Source organism: Camelus bactrianus, chromosome 5 (assembly GCF_048773025.1).
Source record: "Camelus bactrianus isolate YW-2024 breed Bactrian camel chromosome 5, ASM4877302v1, whole genome shotgun sequence".
NCBI classification, from domain to species: domain Eukaryota; kingdom Metazoa; phylum Chordata; class Mammalia; order Artiodactyla; family Camelidae; genus Camelus; species Camelus bactrianus.
Genome location: NC_133543.1, coordinates 44144176 through 44161580, shown reverse-complemented (window position 1 = coordinate 44161580; position 17405 = coordinate 44144176). Strand labels below are relative to the sequence as shown.

General features: G+C 40.6%; 1 protein-coding gene and 1 long non-coding RNA gene across 8 annotated transcripts in view; one reads left to right on the top strand and one right to left on the bottom strand.

Moving 5' to 3' along the window:
- Nucleotides 1-17405, bottom strand: part of LOC123613194 (uncharacterized) — a 171659-nt gene that overhangs the window by 22998 nt on the left and 131256 nt on the right. The gene's annotated exons all lie outside the window — the stretch shown is intronic.
- RBMS1 (RNA binding motif single stranded interacting protein 1) overlaps nucleotides 1-17405 on the top strand; it is a 205813-nt gene that overhangs the window by 176843 nt on the left and 11565 nt on the right. For 5 of the 6 annotated variants that reach the window (XM_074363770.1, XM_074363771.1, XM_074363776.1 and 2 more), the window contains exons 6-9: nucleotides 406-485; nucleotides 15859-15974; nucleotides 16812-16861; nucleotides 16988-17081. In XM_074363770.1, coding sequence (XP_074219871.1) covers nucleotides 406-485; nucleotides 15859-15974; nucleotides 16812-16861; nucleotides 16988-17081 — 340 coding nt within the window. The remainder of the gene's footprint in view (nucleotides 1-405; nucleotides 486-15858; nucleotides 15975-16811; nucleotides 16862-16987; nucleotides 17082-17405) is intronic. The other variant, XM_074363773.1, reaches the window with a different exon arrangement.

The window sequence follows — 17405 nt, the reverse complement described above, 5'->3', positions numbered from 1 at the left end:
TTTAAAATGACCAATATTCTAGCAGCGGTAAATACACTACTATTTTAAACTAGTATTTCTATTTTTAATTCAGAATCATGACTAACAAAGCTATTGTGTATTGGTTGTCAATTTTTCAACAAGTAGGAAAAATTACACAATTTATATGCTTGATATTAAACACTTTATATAATTAATTTCTTTTGTTATTCAGAATGTATTCTGTGGTTATCAGTTTTCATTTTACTAGGGAAGTATACAAACAATAGTCAGATAAAAGATAGGATAAATACAATTTTCCTTATTCACATTGTTGTTAGATTTCATTTGTATCCAGTAAACCTATAATAGGAATGTATTCATGTGCACAGAACAAAATGAAAACTAAGGTATCTGTTTATATGTTTTATTTTTATGTATAAATAGGATGGAATCAACAGAAAAGTGTGAAGCCGTTATTGGTCATTTTAATGGAAAATTCATCAAGACACCACCTGGAGTTTCTGGTACATTGTTTGTCTAAAATTTTATTAGTAGTCTTTTCTATAATGTATGTACAATTTTAGCACGTAGTGACTCATATCAAAAACAAAAAACTCCTCATTTAGCTCTTTATTCCTTTGGATCTAGGAATAAGACTTGAAACTTCACATGACATTGGCTTAATGTGAGTGGAAGCAGACCCAGGGGAAAGGAGCTGTCTGTAAAGCACTCAGAAGCCTCTCCTCCTGGGATGCAGAAGCCATCCTCTAACACATCTTCCCACCTTTCTCTCTAAATATGCTGTCACTCAGTCACATCCGATGAGGGCCCTGGCACCCCCCCCCCTTACGGTGCCTGGACGTCAGCTCCGGTGGCCCTGTTGTCCACTCTGCTGTAGCCACTTCCCCCCATTGCTCTGCCCTGCTTTGTCTCCACCAAGAACACCGCCCCCAAGAGCTTTTTACTCCAACAGCACATTCACTCTAACTCCCCCTCAAACTGGGCTGACCCTCAGCATCCCTGGTCCTCACTCAGCTTCTCACCCTGACCTGAACAGCGATTCTTCTCAGGTTTCACCAGCCTGCTCTGGCCTCTCCATAAACTACCCCCACCTCCTAATCCTAGCAGATGACTTCACTGCAGTCCCTTTAACCTGGCTGTCCCCTCCTCCCCTCTCAAGATTCTGTTCAAGGCTCACCTCCTGCTTTCAGCAGCTTCCTCTGCTCCAATTGGGTTACTCTCTGCACAGCGCCCTGACAGCACCCGGCTCTACAGCAGCATTTAACCTGTTTACACATGTCAGTCTACAAAATTAAGCTCCTCGAAGGCAAAATTTTTCTGTTTTCATGCTCAGCTCAGTACTTGAACTGAACTAAGCACCACTATTTGTTGGGTTTGTGTAAATTTCACTGCACTGTTCACCGAGCCCGTACTGACTGTTCACAGCCAGCCTCCTCGTGGCTGCCCACAAACCAGATTTCCATTTGTGCATGTGTGACTAGTGTTCGGTCTTTATTCTTCTGTAGCTCCAAGGGTCCATCTTTAACTGGATGGCTGATGTTTATGATTAGGGATTCACTTTAATTTTCTGTATGCAGGTGAGTCTCACTTCATAGAGAACCTCTCTGTGAGTATGTGTGATACCACAGACTGACTTCATCCTTTAACACCGGAACCTGGCAGGGTGCATCACATTTGCATGACTGCACGTAAGCTTGAGCTGCCTACCAGCACGAGCTTGAAACATAAAATACAACTCCTGGAAGTACACTCTTCCAGGGAACTCAGCCCTGTGAAAGAGCTTCCTTTTTTGTTTTTTAAGTCAGTTTTGTTTCTCCATCAACAACACTTAAGTTGAAAAAAAGAAATGAGAAGGGGATGTTTTCACCCTCCAGCTAAGTGAAGACAAGGGAGAAATTTCATACGTGGGAGCCTTCTGGCAGCCTTGCCCTGCAGGGCCTTCTGAGTCTGGCACTCGCACAGCTGAGCCTTGGGTTCTCCTTGCATCCGTGCCATCCTCTGCGTATCAGGGCCCCAGAGGATTAGTCCCTCCAAAGGGCTGCTCATCCATCTACTGTGACCTCTGTACTTTCTCAGCTCATCTGCATGCAACAAGGAGAGTTTGAGAAGGAAAACTACCCCAGCACACGTTTGTTTTGATGTTTTATCAGTCTAAGATCTACCAGTTCCCTAAATGAAATAGCTCTCGGGGTGTCACGAACTGAAGTTGGACAGTTTCCTTTTTTCTCCAAAGGACTTGGCGGTTGTGTCATTTAACTGTCTTCTTTGAAGCAGGTTTGAAGACTTGGTCACACCCTTTCCAGGAAAAAAAAAAAAGACCTTGATTTCCAAACCACACAGAGATGATTGTAGGATTCTCTGCACCTTTGTAACTAGTAAAGAATGGTTTCTTCCTTGTTGTGCTAGGTGTCAGATGGGGCATAAGCAGTGGACAGGCCCCTTCTCCATGGAGAGCATCACTGCAGGGCGGGCAGCTGTGCAGCCAGGTCTTCTCTTTGTTCTGAACCAGAACTGAACTTGATGCCATTTTCTGATGTTTGGTGATCTTTTCCTGTGTAGTAGTCTTGGTTTCTAACTAGACTGCAGTTCTTTAGCGGTAAGAGAGGTGTTTAATTTTTTAATTTTGTGGTAGGCGCAGAAAGCCTTTGCATCGCCCTGTACCAGTGGAGGTTACCAAGTGGTTTCTAAGAACATTTTCATATAGAGCTCCTCACCACAGTCATGGCTATTTTGAGGGCCTTTTTGGATACCTTTGGACTGTAAGTGAGGTTGTGCTGCTTTTAGGCAGGAGTTTGAAATGTGCAGTTCAGGATTGGGAAGCATGGTATTCCAGTGAACCCAACCCTTCCCCAAAACAAGTCCCCAGTGGACTTGAGAGCCCGCAACAGAATTTGAAGCCATTTTCAACTTCTCTGGATTTTTTTTTTTTTTACACATAATACAGGAATTATCTTTGACTACCTGTCTATTATTACCTGAATGGCTGCTCTGTAACATGGGTTTCTCGGTGGAGGTGCATATGATTATTTCCGGTAGAACCAGATGAAAAACAAAAATATTGTTAGACAAGGGTAAATTGAATGAGCCTCCACTTTAATGTTTAAATAATGTAGGCTCATTGCTAGGCAGACATAACATTTCATAAATACAGTCAGAGGATGGTTTATTTAATGATGCAAGTTGTTTATCTGGCAGAGGCAGAATTATCCAGGCTGGTTTGTGTCAGAGGACTCAGATTCTTGCACGACTGGCAGTTTGCCTGTGACACTGGAGCCAAGCAGAGAAAAGAAACCCACTTTAGACACAGTCCCCAGAAGACACTTTCTGAAAATTAACAAATTGAACAGTAAACTCATCATGTGACACTCGTAAGAAGGTCTCTAGATGGCAAAGCAGAAGGAGGTCAGCTGTGCATGAGCTGTCACTTGTCATATGCCACCCATCCACACGCTCTTCAGGCCAAGGTGACGTGGCTGGGTTCCCCGATGCCAGGCTTACTGCACTGTGGCGTGGGCCAGCATACAGGACGTAGTACATGTTTCTAGTTCCATAAAAGTCCAGTATACCACATCACAATTGTTAATGCAACCTGTTTTCTGAAATTACTTTTTAAAAAGCTTGTGCTTTTATGTCTGATGTTACCATATTTTCCAAAAGGCTTTATCTTATGGCATATTCTTCAAGAGTACGTTACAGTTTCTGTTGAAAAACAATCATTGCTTTCCTTCTATTCTTCCCCACTCAGTGTCTCGTTTTCCCCTGGAAATGTTGAATCACTGTCCATTATCTGGATTTACCTTGGTTTTGAGTGCTATCTGGTTGGCAGTAAGTCAGATTTGCTTGGAAGGCCCCCAACAAGGGCAAAAGAACCAATGACTTCTTTGTGAGACAGTCTCGGTGAATTCCATAGAGGTTTAAAATAACCACGTCATAACTGCTTGATAAAAACTCCACTATGGAGAAATAGGGTGATGGTTTCCCAGACGGTGAACGTTCGAAGTAAGAGACAGGAAGTTTTAGTTATGATGTCCAAATTCAGAGATGTGCCCAAGGCAAAAACAGTCTCCCTCATGGTCATAATTCAGGGATTTGCCCAAAAAATGTTCTTCCAGTACCTTCCTGGAAGTGAGCACAGTCTCTGCGAAGACTGACTAAAACACAAGGCGTGTTAGCAGGGACACCCCGAGGGCTGCTTGCCCTTCCTTCTCAGCGGGAGACACACAGCACACCACCCCCCAGCCCCGGACAGAGGGAGGCCGCACGTGTGTTCAGTGCTGCAGGAGGCGGTCTGATCACTTCTCTTTCTGAACCTCTCCATGACATTAATGGCACCTGAATAAGTCCTTGTGTGCTAAGGGCAGAGAGGTTTTTGTTTTTGTTTTTGTTTTTTTTTAAAGAGAAAAGTGTCTGGTCACTGGATATGTGAGCACTAATTAGATTCCCAGTATTGTGCTGGCATCATTCTGCCCCGTCGCCCAAAGCGTCGTCTGTGTCATGGAGCAGCTCCAGTGGAGTGCATGTGTGACTGCTGGCCGGCTCCATCCAGAGACCTCAGCTTGTCTTACATCTGCTTTCTGTGTTGCTTTGACTTTTCAGATTGGGCGTGTGCCCAGCAGGGCTTGGAAACTGCTCTTTACCCACATTCTGCTCTGTCTATAGGTAAAGTTATTAGGGCCTTGTCCCATGCCAGGAGGCAGAAAAGGTAATAATGTTTAGAGTAAAAATTACAAATGTAGTTATAAAAAAAAAAAAAAAAAGGCTGGAGACCTTTCAAGGGTTTTTATGGCTCATTTCAGTTCCTGAATATTTGTCTTAAGCATTGTTAACTCTGTAAAAACAGAAAATTTTGGCAACTCTAGGACACAAGAAACACTTGAAGACATGTGTGACGCTCTTGGTCCCTTTAGGACAGTGTGATCCTACAGTTCATGTCTCCTCACCCAGTATGTACAAGAGAGCAGAGTCTGAATGCACGTGTTGTTGAGATGTTCCCTCCATGAGCTGGAATCTTACGAGTAAATCATTGCCATGAAAGTAAAAGTGCTGGAACCAGCCTGGGAGGCCAGCAGGGTGAGGGCTGGCTTGCAGATCCAAAATTCAAACTCATTCTCTACCAAAGAGGGGAAGTCTGCTTTTTAACAAGTGACAAGGAACCACAACTAGAAGTGGGCCAGTGTTTTAGCAGAAGATGTTTTGGGTGCCATGCCAGGCTTATGCTGGGGCTGCCCTCAGGCAGCTGTAACCGCCATCCCTCACACCCAGCCCCTCCCATCAGCTTTACACCTCCCGCTGTCAGGTTCTGCTGAAGAGGAACAGTAACTAGTGGAGCAAGATTTAATTAAAGCATAAGGATCTTGGGTGGAAGATGTAGGTATTACTATGAAACAGTTTTCTGAAAGGCATTTGCCAGTAACTCCATCCTTTACTACAACTTAAACATTTCTTTAATCTATGTGAAGCCAAGACAGCAACCGTAGCCAGGTCGTTAAATTTCGTAGAATCAAATCCCATGGAAAACAGGGCAGCCCCTAACAATGTTTATAACTTCTGAACCAGAAGTTCCTGTCCTAAGAATTTATCTTAATAATTCAAAGGTAAGAGGAGGAGCCGTAGTTCAAAAGTGTGAGCTCCTCCCATTGTTATAGTGATACTGACACTAGCTAATACTCCGAGCTGCTCTGGGTACTTTATATACGTTCATTGTAACAGTTCTTATGAAGCCAGAGACGTTGAAAAACATGCCTGGGGTCACTCGCTAGGAAATGGCAAAGCCAAATTTCAAACTCAGGGAGGCTAACCTAGAGCCAGTGTTCTAACCACAGTGGAACCTGACCATCAGTATTGCATTGGCCGTGGATTGAAGCCATAAATTAGATACACATACAGATGTTCATATATTGTTAGATATGATAACAGAGAAACTATACACGATCACTTTTCAAATAGAACATTATGTAACCATTAAAAAAAAAAACTTAATTCTGTAACAAGGTAAAGGTCCACAATGTAATTGGCAGAAGAAAAGGCCCTATCATTGCAAAGATGAAAAATATAGACTTAGAAAAGTAGTAAATTTACAATAGTAAAATATTTATGTCGGGCTGATGGGGAAGTACTGCTTTTTTGTTTTCTATTTAACCTGACTTGAATGTTGTGTAACTGTTATTTTACTGATAAGGAAAGCTGGCGGGAGATGGACCTGGTCTGTAAGGGTCAGGAAAGGAAGAGAGACAGACCTACGGTAGGGGAGGGCAGGCATCTGCGGAGAGAAGCCGTAGCTCTGCCCTGTGCTTGAGGACAGCAGGGTTTGGTGAGAAACAGACAGGGGACTGAAACAGGAAATGATGTCGTGCACACGGAGAAGGGATGATGTTTATTGGGTCCTGAGGTTGAAACTTTTAAAAGAGCCCCAGATAGTTCCTTGCGTGTTGTTAGTTGAGGAATTTTGAAAGTTGCTAACATTATCAAGAAAGGAAGCTAATTACAGTTGCTGAGTGGCTAGTTTTCCACAACTGATAGAGAAAGCTTCTGTCAAGGGCAGTTTATGTTTTACAGGTGGTTGATTGGGATAAAATACTGTGTAACTAGAAAAATGGGAGTTTGGATGTAGCAGCTTCTCCAGCTGTTAGAACACGGTGAGGGAAAAGTCCGCTTTGTCACAAATACAGAGAACCCGTGGTCCTTTGAGCCGTTGGGTTGGATAAGTGAGGACGATGTCCAGGAAGTCTGATCATGAGCCCCAGTGCTTAGTCAAAGCAGGCGTTCTAGAAGTGATGCTCAGGGTGGGTACCCAGGGAAGACCTGTGAGCCTGCATTGCTGCAGAGTTTGTGCTTCAGAAGATGGGTACGGACACAGCCTGGTGGAGCTGTGCAGCGAGGCATCGCCCTCTGGCTCCCGGTCCCTTAGGAGGGATTGTCAGTGCCACAGATGAAGCATTTGTACATCATCCCTGTTGAGTGCATGTTGGAGAATCTCATAATGCAGTTACCTTACATGGCTCTTAAAATCTCCCCCACAAGATGATCAGTGCTTGCATGCAGCGCTGCCTGCTGAAGGTCCTAGCCCAGCAGTTAAGCTTTTGGACATACATACTCTGCATATTTGGCAAAATCAGCTGATACGGGGTAATTTATGAAACATTTATATCAACTTAAGAATATATATTAAATCACCAGTTATTTGTTAGCACTCTCTGCAATTATTATTTTGTACAGTAAGATGAAGAGCTACTAATCTAAAAAATTGACCATATAGAGGATATAGGTTGACTGCTGCATAGTAATGTTTTTTTAAGTTCACATTCCCAGACTTATCTTGATTAGAGCCATAGTACTGGTGTTCATGGCACTTCCTTTCCTGCATGTCAGGCCTCCTCAGTAGCTTCCTTCTAAAAAGAGCAATCCGGGAGGCCCCCTGAAGGACCTGTCCTGCAGAAGAAGCTGGCATCACACAGCAGCCCTATACTTCAACCTAGACCTAGGTACGAGGCTCCAAAACACAAACTAGAGACTGTTCCTGCCCTGGTCTGGAATAAACCACAGCATATTAAGACCTCTCATTTTGTAACAGTCTTGCACACACTTAAAAAATAAGTGGGTCATGACACAGATCTGGATGTGTGTTTTTTGATTCAAAAATCCAACTGAAATCGACTCTTACTCAATTTAATAGTAACTTAAATATCTTAAAAGACATCTTCACATAGTTGTTCTCCTGGAGCACATGGTACAATCTTCGTAATAAATAGGTATCAAGAGTGTTTAGGCATAAGCTGTGTCTCATGTCATCCGAGCATAAGGAGCAGCAGCTGTAAAAGAAGTACAGCTGTTCCTGTATCAGAACTATTTCACTTCTGGGTGGCATTTTTACTAAATAAAATCTCTGAAAACAGTGCTCTGTCCCATAAATGGCTGAAAGGGTTTTTATAAGATTGGGGCCACCCTCATCCCCATTAGACTGCAAGAACTATGAAGTAAGACCTTGTTTTATCCCCCACCGTATCCCTAGCTTTTAATACTACACTTTGCACATAGTAGGCATTCAGTAAAAACTTCAACTGTTAAACAAACCAGAGAAAATTTTAATAGAGGAAAGAATCTGTTAGAATTTCCTACTGCCTCACACAGAATTCTGGTGCATTCCTATTTGCCTGAAGCAAAGAACCAACAGCTGTCTAAAAGCTGTATTATTTCTACTGGTTATAATTCTTTAAAATAAGAGATTAGTTTTTGTAAGATATAGGACACCTGCCAGTAGACAAGCTGTTTCAACTACTCACTTTTTTGGTTTTAGAGGAAGGGAAATATCTTAATGACAGCACAAAATCATGTAGCAAATGTAATTCATTTTTGAAAGATTCAACTACATTCTGTTGCATTTGTTTCATTTTAAATGATATATTTGCAAACATGCCATCGCTCACTTGATGTTTACCTCATCATTATACGTTTTTAGCAGGCTTTATTGTTGCCTGAAATTGCTTTTTCTTTGACAGAGCACAGTCTAGATGAATGAAATGTGTTGGAAGCACCTTCCCACAGATAGGTGCACTTAGCCTCTCAGCACATGTGCAGCCTTGGCGCTCGCCAGGGACAGCTGCCTGGCTGCTCCCCTTCCTGCCTGTCCACCTCCTGGGCAACCCAGGGAACTTTCAGGAGGAGTCCAACCTGGTCACGTTCTTTCTCTGCTTAATGGAGGAAAATGGTCCATTTGCATTACTCACGGTGCCAAGTAAACTTTTTTTTAATTTAAATTTCAATCTAGGAACTAGTCTTTACAATGCCTCTAGATAAAAACAGCTCCCCAAACTACCAGCACCACAGAGTTGATGCTGTCTCTCGCTCTAAAAGGTTATAAGGACGCAAATCCTAAAACCTCAGGTGTCATGGGGAAAACATTTGATGCCATCAGGTCCATTCTAGATCTGTGGAGAGAGAGAGCTTGTTTATGTCTTAAGTTCCCAGTTTGTCCTTAGAAGTCAAGGGTGAGGCATTCCTGGCCTCGGCAGACAGACACTCTCCTTCCTCCCCCCTTGAAGGCTGTCTTCTCTCAATGCTGGTTTCCATCTGTCCCTGAATTGCCTGGCTGTAGAATTAAAAGCATTATCGGTGATGAGAAGGTTCTTGCTTCACTGCATCCATTTACTTTACCTTCTGTGACTGTGGCTGAAGGTAGACATTTCCAAAAAATACGTTTTTCAGAAAAGACAGAGAACATCATTTAGAAATGTAGAGTTTGAATATAAGGGACCTATGGGATAATATAAAGTATGCCAACCTACACGTAATAGGGGTCCCAGAAGGAGAAGAAAGAGCAAAGGGGATTGAAAAGGTATTTGAAGAAATCATGACTGAAAACTTCCCAAACCTAAAGAAGGAATCAGATATCCCAGTACAGGAAGCATAGAGGGTCCCAAACAAGAAGAACCCAAACAGACACACACCAAGACATACTATAATCAGGATGGCCAGGATTAAGGATAAAGAAATGATCTTAAAGGCAACAAGAGAAAAACAAAGAGTACAAGGGAACCCCCATAAGGCTTTCGGCTGATTTCTCTACACAAACAATACAGGCCAGAGGGAGTGGCAAGATATATTCAAAGTCCTGAATGAAAAAAGATGCAACCTAGGATACTTTATCCAGCAAGGCTGTCCTTTAGAATAGAAGGAAAGAGAAAGAACTTCATGGACAAGCAAAAACAAAGAATTTAGCAGTAATAAACCTATGCTAAAAGACATATTGCAAGGTCTATTCTAATTAGAAAAGAAGCAGGATGCTACAGAAAGGAGAAAACCATAATTGGAAAGGCGATAACTACCATGAATTACAACAGAATAAACACAAAATTGTAAAAGATGACATCTAAATCATTAAGGGTGGGAGAGGGGAGCAAGAAAATATAGAGTTTTTTTCTTTTTTAAATTTTTTGTTCTCCGTAGGATGGGTTTGAGCTTATATTATACTACCTGTTTAAAACAGTTATAGTAATGGGTTAATATATGTACAAAAAAGGGTAATCATGAGCCAAAACTTACAATAGAGTCACAAAAACTAAAAAAATCCAAGATAATACAAAGGAAAAGTATCAAGCCACAAAAGGAAAAAGAAAGGAACCAAGAGGAAATACCAAATCAACTGCAAAACTAAGTTCAAAATGGCAGTCAACACACATCTATCATTGATTACTGTAAATGTCAATGGACTAAATGCTCCAATCAAAAGACATAGAGTGGCAGACTGGATAATGAAACAAGAACCATCAATGTGCTGCACATAAGACACCCATTTTAGGGAGAAGGACACACATAGATTGAGAGTGACAGGATGGAAAAAGATATTCCACACAAATGGAAATGACAAGAAAGAAGGAGTAGCAATACTGATTTCAGACAAAATAGACTTTAAGGCAAAGGCCATAAAGAAAGATAAAGAAGGACACTTTATAATGATTAAAGGAGTAACACAAGATGAGGATGTTACTCATTAACATATATGAACCTAATATAGGAGCACCTAAGTACGTAAAGCAATTACTAACATATAAAGGGAGAAATTGATGGGAATACAGTCATTGTCTGAGACCTTCACACCCCATTAACATCACTGGACAGATCTCCCAGACAGAAAATAAATAAGGCAACAGAGAAATGAAATGATACAATAAAACAACTAGATTTGGTTGATATTTTCAGAACATTACATCCCCAAAAAGTAGAATATACATTCTTTTCAAGTGCACGTGGAACATTTTCTAGGATAGATCATGTACTTGGGCACAAAAGAAGTCTCAACAATTTTAAGAAGACAGAAATAATTTCAAGCATCTTTTCTGACCACAATGCCATGAAACTAGAAATCAGCTACAGAAAAACAAAGGAGAAAAAAATGACAGCATGGAGATTAAACAACATGTTACAAAAAACCAATGGGTCAATGATGAAATTAAAGAAGAAATTAAAAAATACTTTGAGACAAACGACAATGAAAACACAACCACACAGAATCTTTGGGATGCAGCAAAGGCAGTGCTAAGAGGGAAGTTTATAGCGATACAGGCCTTCCTCAAAAAAGAACAATCTCAATCTAACCTACCAGCTAAAAGAATTAGAAAAAGAGCAAAAAACCCCAAAAAGCCAGCAAAAGGAAGGAAATAATAAAGATCAGGGAGGAAATAAATAAAATAGAGATTTTTAAAAAATAGGAAAAAAATCAAACCAAGAACTGGTTTTTTGAAAGAGTAAACAAAATTGACAGACCTCTGGCCAAGCTCATGAAGAAGAGAAAAGAGAGAGCACAAATAAAATAAGAGAGGAAAATGGAGAAATTACAACCAATACCACAGAAATACAAAATATATGAGAATACTATGAATAACTATATGGAAACAAAATGAATAGCCTAGAAGAAATGGACAAGTTTCTGGAAACATACAGTCCACCAAGATTGAATCAAACCAATCTTGAACAAAGCGTCACTAGAAATAAAATCCAATTAGCAATAAAAAACTTCCCTACAAATAAAAGTCCAGGACCAGATGGCTTCACTGGGGAATTCTACCAAACATACGAAGAACTCTTACTGGTCCTTCTCAAACTCTTCCAGAAGACTGAAAAGGAGGGAATACTCCTAAACTCATTCTATGAAGCCACCATCACCCTGATACCAAAACCAGACAAAGACACTACCAGAAAAGAAAATTACAGACCAGTATCACTGATGAACATAGATGTAAGAATCCTCAACAAAATACTAGCAAACAGAATCCAACAGCAAATAAAAAAGATCATATACCATGATCAAGTTGGGTTCATCCCAGGGACACAAGGATGGTTCAACATATGCAAATCAATCAATGTGATTATACCATATCAACAAGAGAAAGGACAAAGACCACATGATCATCTCAATAGATACAGAAAAAGCATTTGATAAAATTCAGCACCCATTTATGATTAAAAACTCTAACCAAAGTGGGTATAGAGGAAACATATCTGAACATAATAAAAGCTATTTATGACAAACCTACAGCTAGCATAGTACTCAATGGTGAAAACCTGAAAACCTTCCTCCTAAAATCTGGGAGAAGACAAGGTTGTCCACTCTCACCACTCCTACTCAACATAATCTTGGAAGTCCTAGCCACAGCAATCAGGCAAGAAAAAGAAAAGGAATCCAAATTGGAAAAGAGGCAAAATTGTCACTATATGCAGATGACAATACTATATATAGAAAACTGTAAAAGTTCCATACAAAAACCACTAGAACTAATAAAAGAATTCAGCAAGGTAGCAGGATACATGATTAATGTACAAAAATCAGTTGCATTTCTTTACACTAATGATGAATCAACAGGAAAATAAAGAAACAGTCCCTTTTAAAATAGCACCCAAAGCAATAAAATACCTAGAAGTAAATCTTACCAAGGAAGTGAAAGACTTATATACATGGAGAACTACAAAACATTGATAAAGGAAATTAAAGAAGACTTAAAAAATGGAAAGATATCCCATGCTCCTGGATTGGAAGAATCAATATTGTTAAAAGGCAATCTACAGACTTAATGCAATCCCTACCAAATTACCCAGGACATATTTCACAGAACTAGAACAAATCATAATAAAATTTATATGGAATAACAAAAGACCCAGAATTGCCAAAGCATTACTAAAGAAAAAGAACAAGGCTGGAGGAATAACCCTCCCAGACTTCAGACAATACTACACAGCTACAGTAATCACAACAGCATGGTATTGGGACAAAAACAGACATGTGGATCAATGGAACAGAATAGAGAGCCCAGAAATGAACCCAAAAACTTTTGGTCAATTAATCTTTCACAGAGGAGGCAAGAATATACAATGGAATAAAGACAGTCTCTTCAGCAAATGGTATTGGGGAAACTGGACAGCAGCATGTAAATCAGTGAAGCTAGAATACTCCCTCACACCACATGCAAAAATAAACTCACAATGGATTAAAGACTTAAACATGAGACAAGACACAATAAACCTCCTAGAAGAAAACATAGGCAAAACATTATCTCACATACATCTCAGCAATGTTCTCCTAGGGCAGTCTACCCAAGCAATAGAAATAAAAGCAAAAATAAACAAATGGGACCTAATTAAACTTAAAAGCTTTTGCACAGCAAAGGGAACCCTAAGTAAAACAAACCAACAACTTACAGAATGGGAGAAAATATTTGCAAAAGATGAACTGACAAAGGCTTGATCTCCAGGATATATAAACAGCTCAAATGACTTAATAAGAAAAAACCAAACAACCCAATCCAAAAATGGGCAGAAGACCTAAACAAGAAATTCTCCAGTGAAGACATACAAATCATCAATAGGCACATGAAAAAATGTTCAATATCACTAGTTATCAGAGAAATGCAAATCAAAACTACAATGAGGTATCACCTCACACCAGTCAGAATTCAAAAGTCCACAAATGATAAATGCTGGAGAGGGTGTGGGGAAGAGGGAAGCCTCCTACACTGTTGGTGGGAATGTAGTTTGGTGCAGCCATTGTGGAAAACACTATGGCGATTCCTCAAAAGACTAAAAGTAGACTTACCATATGACCCAGCAAACCCGCTCCTGGGCATATATCCAGAGGGAACCCTACTTAAGGATGACAGCTGCGCCCCAATGTTCATAGCAGCACTATTTACAATAGCCAAGACATGGAAACAACCTAAATGTCCATTGACAGATGACTGGATAAAGACATGGTGATATATTTATACAGTGGAATACTATTCAGCCATAAAAATGACAACATAATGCCGTTTGCAGCAACATGGATGTTCCTGGAAATGTCATTCTAAGTGAAGTAAGCCAGAAAGAGAAAGAAAAATACCATATGGTATCACTCATGTGGCATCTAAAAAAAAAAAAAAAAAGGACAAATGAACTTAAATGTAAAACAGAAACAGACTAACAGAATACAAACTTGTAGTTGCCAGGGCAGGAGAGAGGTGGGAAGGGACAGACTGGGAGTTCGAGATTTGTAGATACTGACAGGTATATATAGACTAGATAAACAAGTTTATACTGTATAGCACAGGGAACTATATACAAGATCTTGTAGTAGAAAAAGAATATGAAAATGAATATATGTATATTCATGTATGACTGAAGAATTGTGCTGTACACTAGAAATTGACACAACATTGTAAACTGACTATAACTCAATAATAAGTAAATAAATAAAAAGATGCAATCTGTAAGGGAAAAAGAAGGGGGGGGTATGTAGGGTTTGGCCCCTGTCTGTCTTCATCACACCCAGTTTGCCTTAAATGGGAGAACAGGAGTTCCTTGCTCAGGAAACAGGTGGGCTGGGGAGGGAGGTGTTGGAGCCAGAGGGAAACACAGGACCCTTTTGTGAGTGGCAGGGCCCACAGTGTCTCACCGGACACATGACAGGTTTGCTGTCGCCTCCTGGCACCCGTAGTAGTACAGTTGCCATTGAGATGTGAGCTCACTTGCCAGCCTGTCCCTCTGGAGAGGTTCCCCCGCCGCAAGGGGAGAAGGGACTGCCAAACAACAGCCTCGACGGTGCGCAAGGAGGAATTACATTGGGTTTTGGTTGTTTTGTGCTTTTTTGGCAGAGGAGTACTGAGAGGCCCTATTGCTTCCACCCTGTCATTAGTGGGTGGGTAATAGTGATATAAAATAAGAGATGAATTAGGATAATAAGAGGCAAAGGAGAAAGGAGTAAATTCTTCACAAGTAATATTTTTCTCTTCATGGTTATTTAACTTTGAAACAGAACTTGAAAGTAGTAATCATGGTTCTGCTCAGACAAAGGGTGGACTGTGAGAGCCAGACAGGAAGGTGTGATTGTCTTCATTACATTAACTAGAAACATATAGAAACATGCACAACTTTTAGGAATACACTATTTCCATTGTGGAAAAAAAAATTTTGTAAAGGAAAAGTCATGAGTGGCCTACTGTATCATCGCCTTTTTCTTTTTTTAACTAATGAATATGTATCCGCATAAGGTGGTCTCTGCATCTTTTGCTTTTCCTTATGAGTTTCTTGGGATCATTTTATGAGGCGGATGTACAGTAAAGCAGCACCGAGTGGGATGATTCAAAGCCCAGAAAAACCTTTCAATAGTTTGGGCAGGTGTTTTCGGCTTTCTCACAACAGCCGTCTTCAGTGCTGTAGCCCCCCTCAAAATAAACAAGGCCTATTTGTATTCATTCATTGATTCAGCCAAGATATATACTAAGTGCCTGTGCAGTGCCAGACCCTGAGGCACTGGAGGGACAGTGATGAACAGAACAATGTCACTGCCCCTGTGAAGCTTGCAGTCTGGAGGGAAACAGACACCAAACACATCACCGCACTTGCAAGGTGTTATAAACGCTCTGAGTAACAGCACTGCAATGTGAGCAGTATGAAGGGGAACTTGTTTCCTACTGGAGGAAGTGAGGGCCTCTCTGAGGAATTATAATGGGCTGTGGGAGCATTTTTAAGGCAAGGGGAGGAGGGTGAGACCTTCCTGATTACACTGAAGGCTTACAGAAGTGGAGTTGGCCAGGGCCCAGAATGCGAAGAGTATCTGCCCCTAAAGAAGGATGGAAGTGACTCCAAAGGTCCCTTTGCTTCCTCGGAAGAGCTCTTGTTCAACTGCCTTGTTACGCTCTGGTTGGAAAATAATAACTAATGTATTTTCTATACTGCATTTTTCACCAGTGGATCGTCTCATACGGGTCTGAGAACACTTTTTCCTTAAAACGTTCTAGCCATTCCTCAGAGCACCAACGCTGCTGCGGTTAGAAAGGAAAGGCGATTAGGCTGTATCACCCGTGCACACGTACAGTTTTGGTTTCATGTTATTTTCACCTATTTATTCAGCTCCTACAGAACCGTTATTGTGTAAGTTTGCGGATGGAGGACAGAAGAAGAGACAGAACCCAAACAAATACATCCCTAACGGAAGACCGTGGCACAGAGAAGGAGAGGTGAGACTTGTAAGTCCTTTCCTGAAACTTTAGTCGGGGAGTAGAGTCACCAACGCTAGAGTCACATGAGCGGCCTCCTGACTTGGCCACCACACTGCTAGGATAGGTGCCAGGATTCAAGTTTTATATCCAGATGATGCCACACTGAAACTCTCCCCAGTGGATGTGATGCTAAGAGTGATGACTCTCCGGATGGACAGACAGACAGTGGAAACACCTCCATGCACCAGTCACCTGCCTTATAAAGTAAAAGAGCATTTTAAATTGCTGTAAGAATTGCACAAGTGGTTTCTTTTTAATGGCATGGTTTCTTAGGTTTACACTTAAAGTTGTTCAGAATTTATTTTAAATATTAAATAATATATTTGTCATTGAGGGTTTTTTTTGCCTAATTCTTTTTAAAAATGTTCTTTAGGGGAAGAAAAGTTCAATTTCCTAATAAAAATGTTGGCCCTCCTCCATTCTCCCATATTTGCTTTTAATGAATTGTTCTTTTGGTTTTAAGTAACATACTGGTTCAAGAATGTCTAGAGATATTCCGGAATCTGTACCGTCCAGTGATTACCACTAACCACACATGGCTGTTGGGCACTTGAGACGTAGCTAGTAGGGTAGAGGGACTCGACCTTTCATTTAATTTTAAATAGCTGCCTGTGACTAACAGCTCCCATATGGGACAGTGCAAGCTAGAGCTTAACTCTCGTATTGAGTTTATAATTCTGCTTGTCTAACAGAAACTCTCAATTTTATCAACTACTATGAAACTGTCACTTTTTGTTGCCCTGACTCTGAGAAACAGAATTTGTAATTTGTGCCTTTGCAGATGAATTTTTTTCTTTCCCATAGGCGGGAATGACACTGACTTATGACCCGACCACAGCTGCTATACAGAATGGGTATGTCATCAAGATAAATACATAATGGCTTGCGGGAAAATGTCAAGGTGGAAAATATCAGACGTTTGTTCCATGAATTATTCTACTTAAAGGATTACTTAATAAAGGCTTTTGTGTTTGTTCTAGATTTTATCCTTCACCATACAGTATTGCTACAAACCGAATGATCACTCAGACTTCTATTACACCCTATATTGCGTCTCCTGTATCCGCCTACCAGGTTTGTACCTTTAGGATTTATCAAGAGTGTTGTGCCGACTTGCTGACCATGCATCAGTGCTACATTTTTATGTGTCTTAAAATTTTGAACATTTGTAATGAAATTTAAGTCAAATGTTAGGCAGCTTGGATACCCAGTTTCGAAGAAGCTGCTTTTTATTTGACACAATGATTTAGTTTTACATTTAGGAGAATGTAAAACAAGGGGAAAGAGTTGTCAGTGGTCAGTCATTGAAATCATCACATTTTAGATTTGGGATGAACCCAAATGCTTCCTCTACTACAGGCCCTGCTGTTGGACACATGTTGCCCAGAAATTGAAACC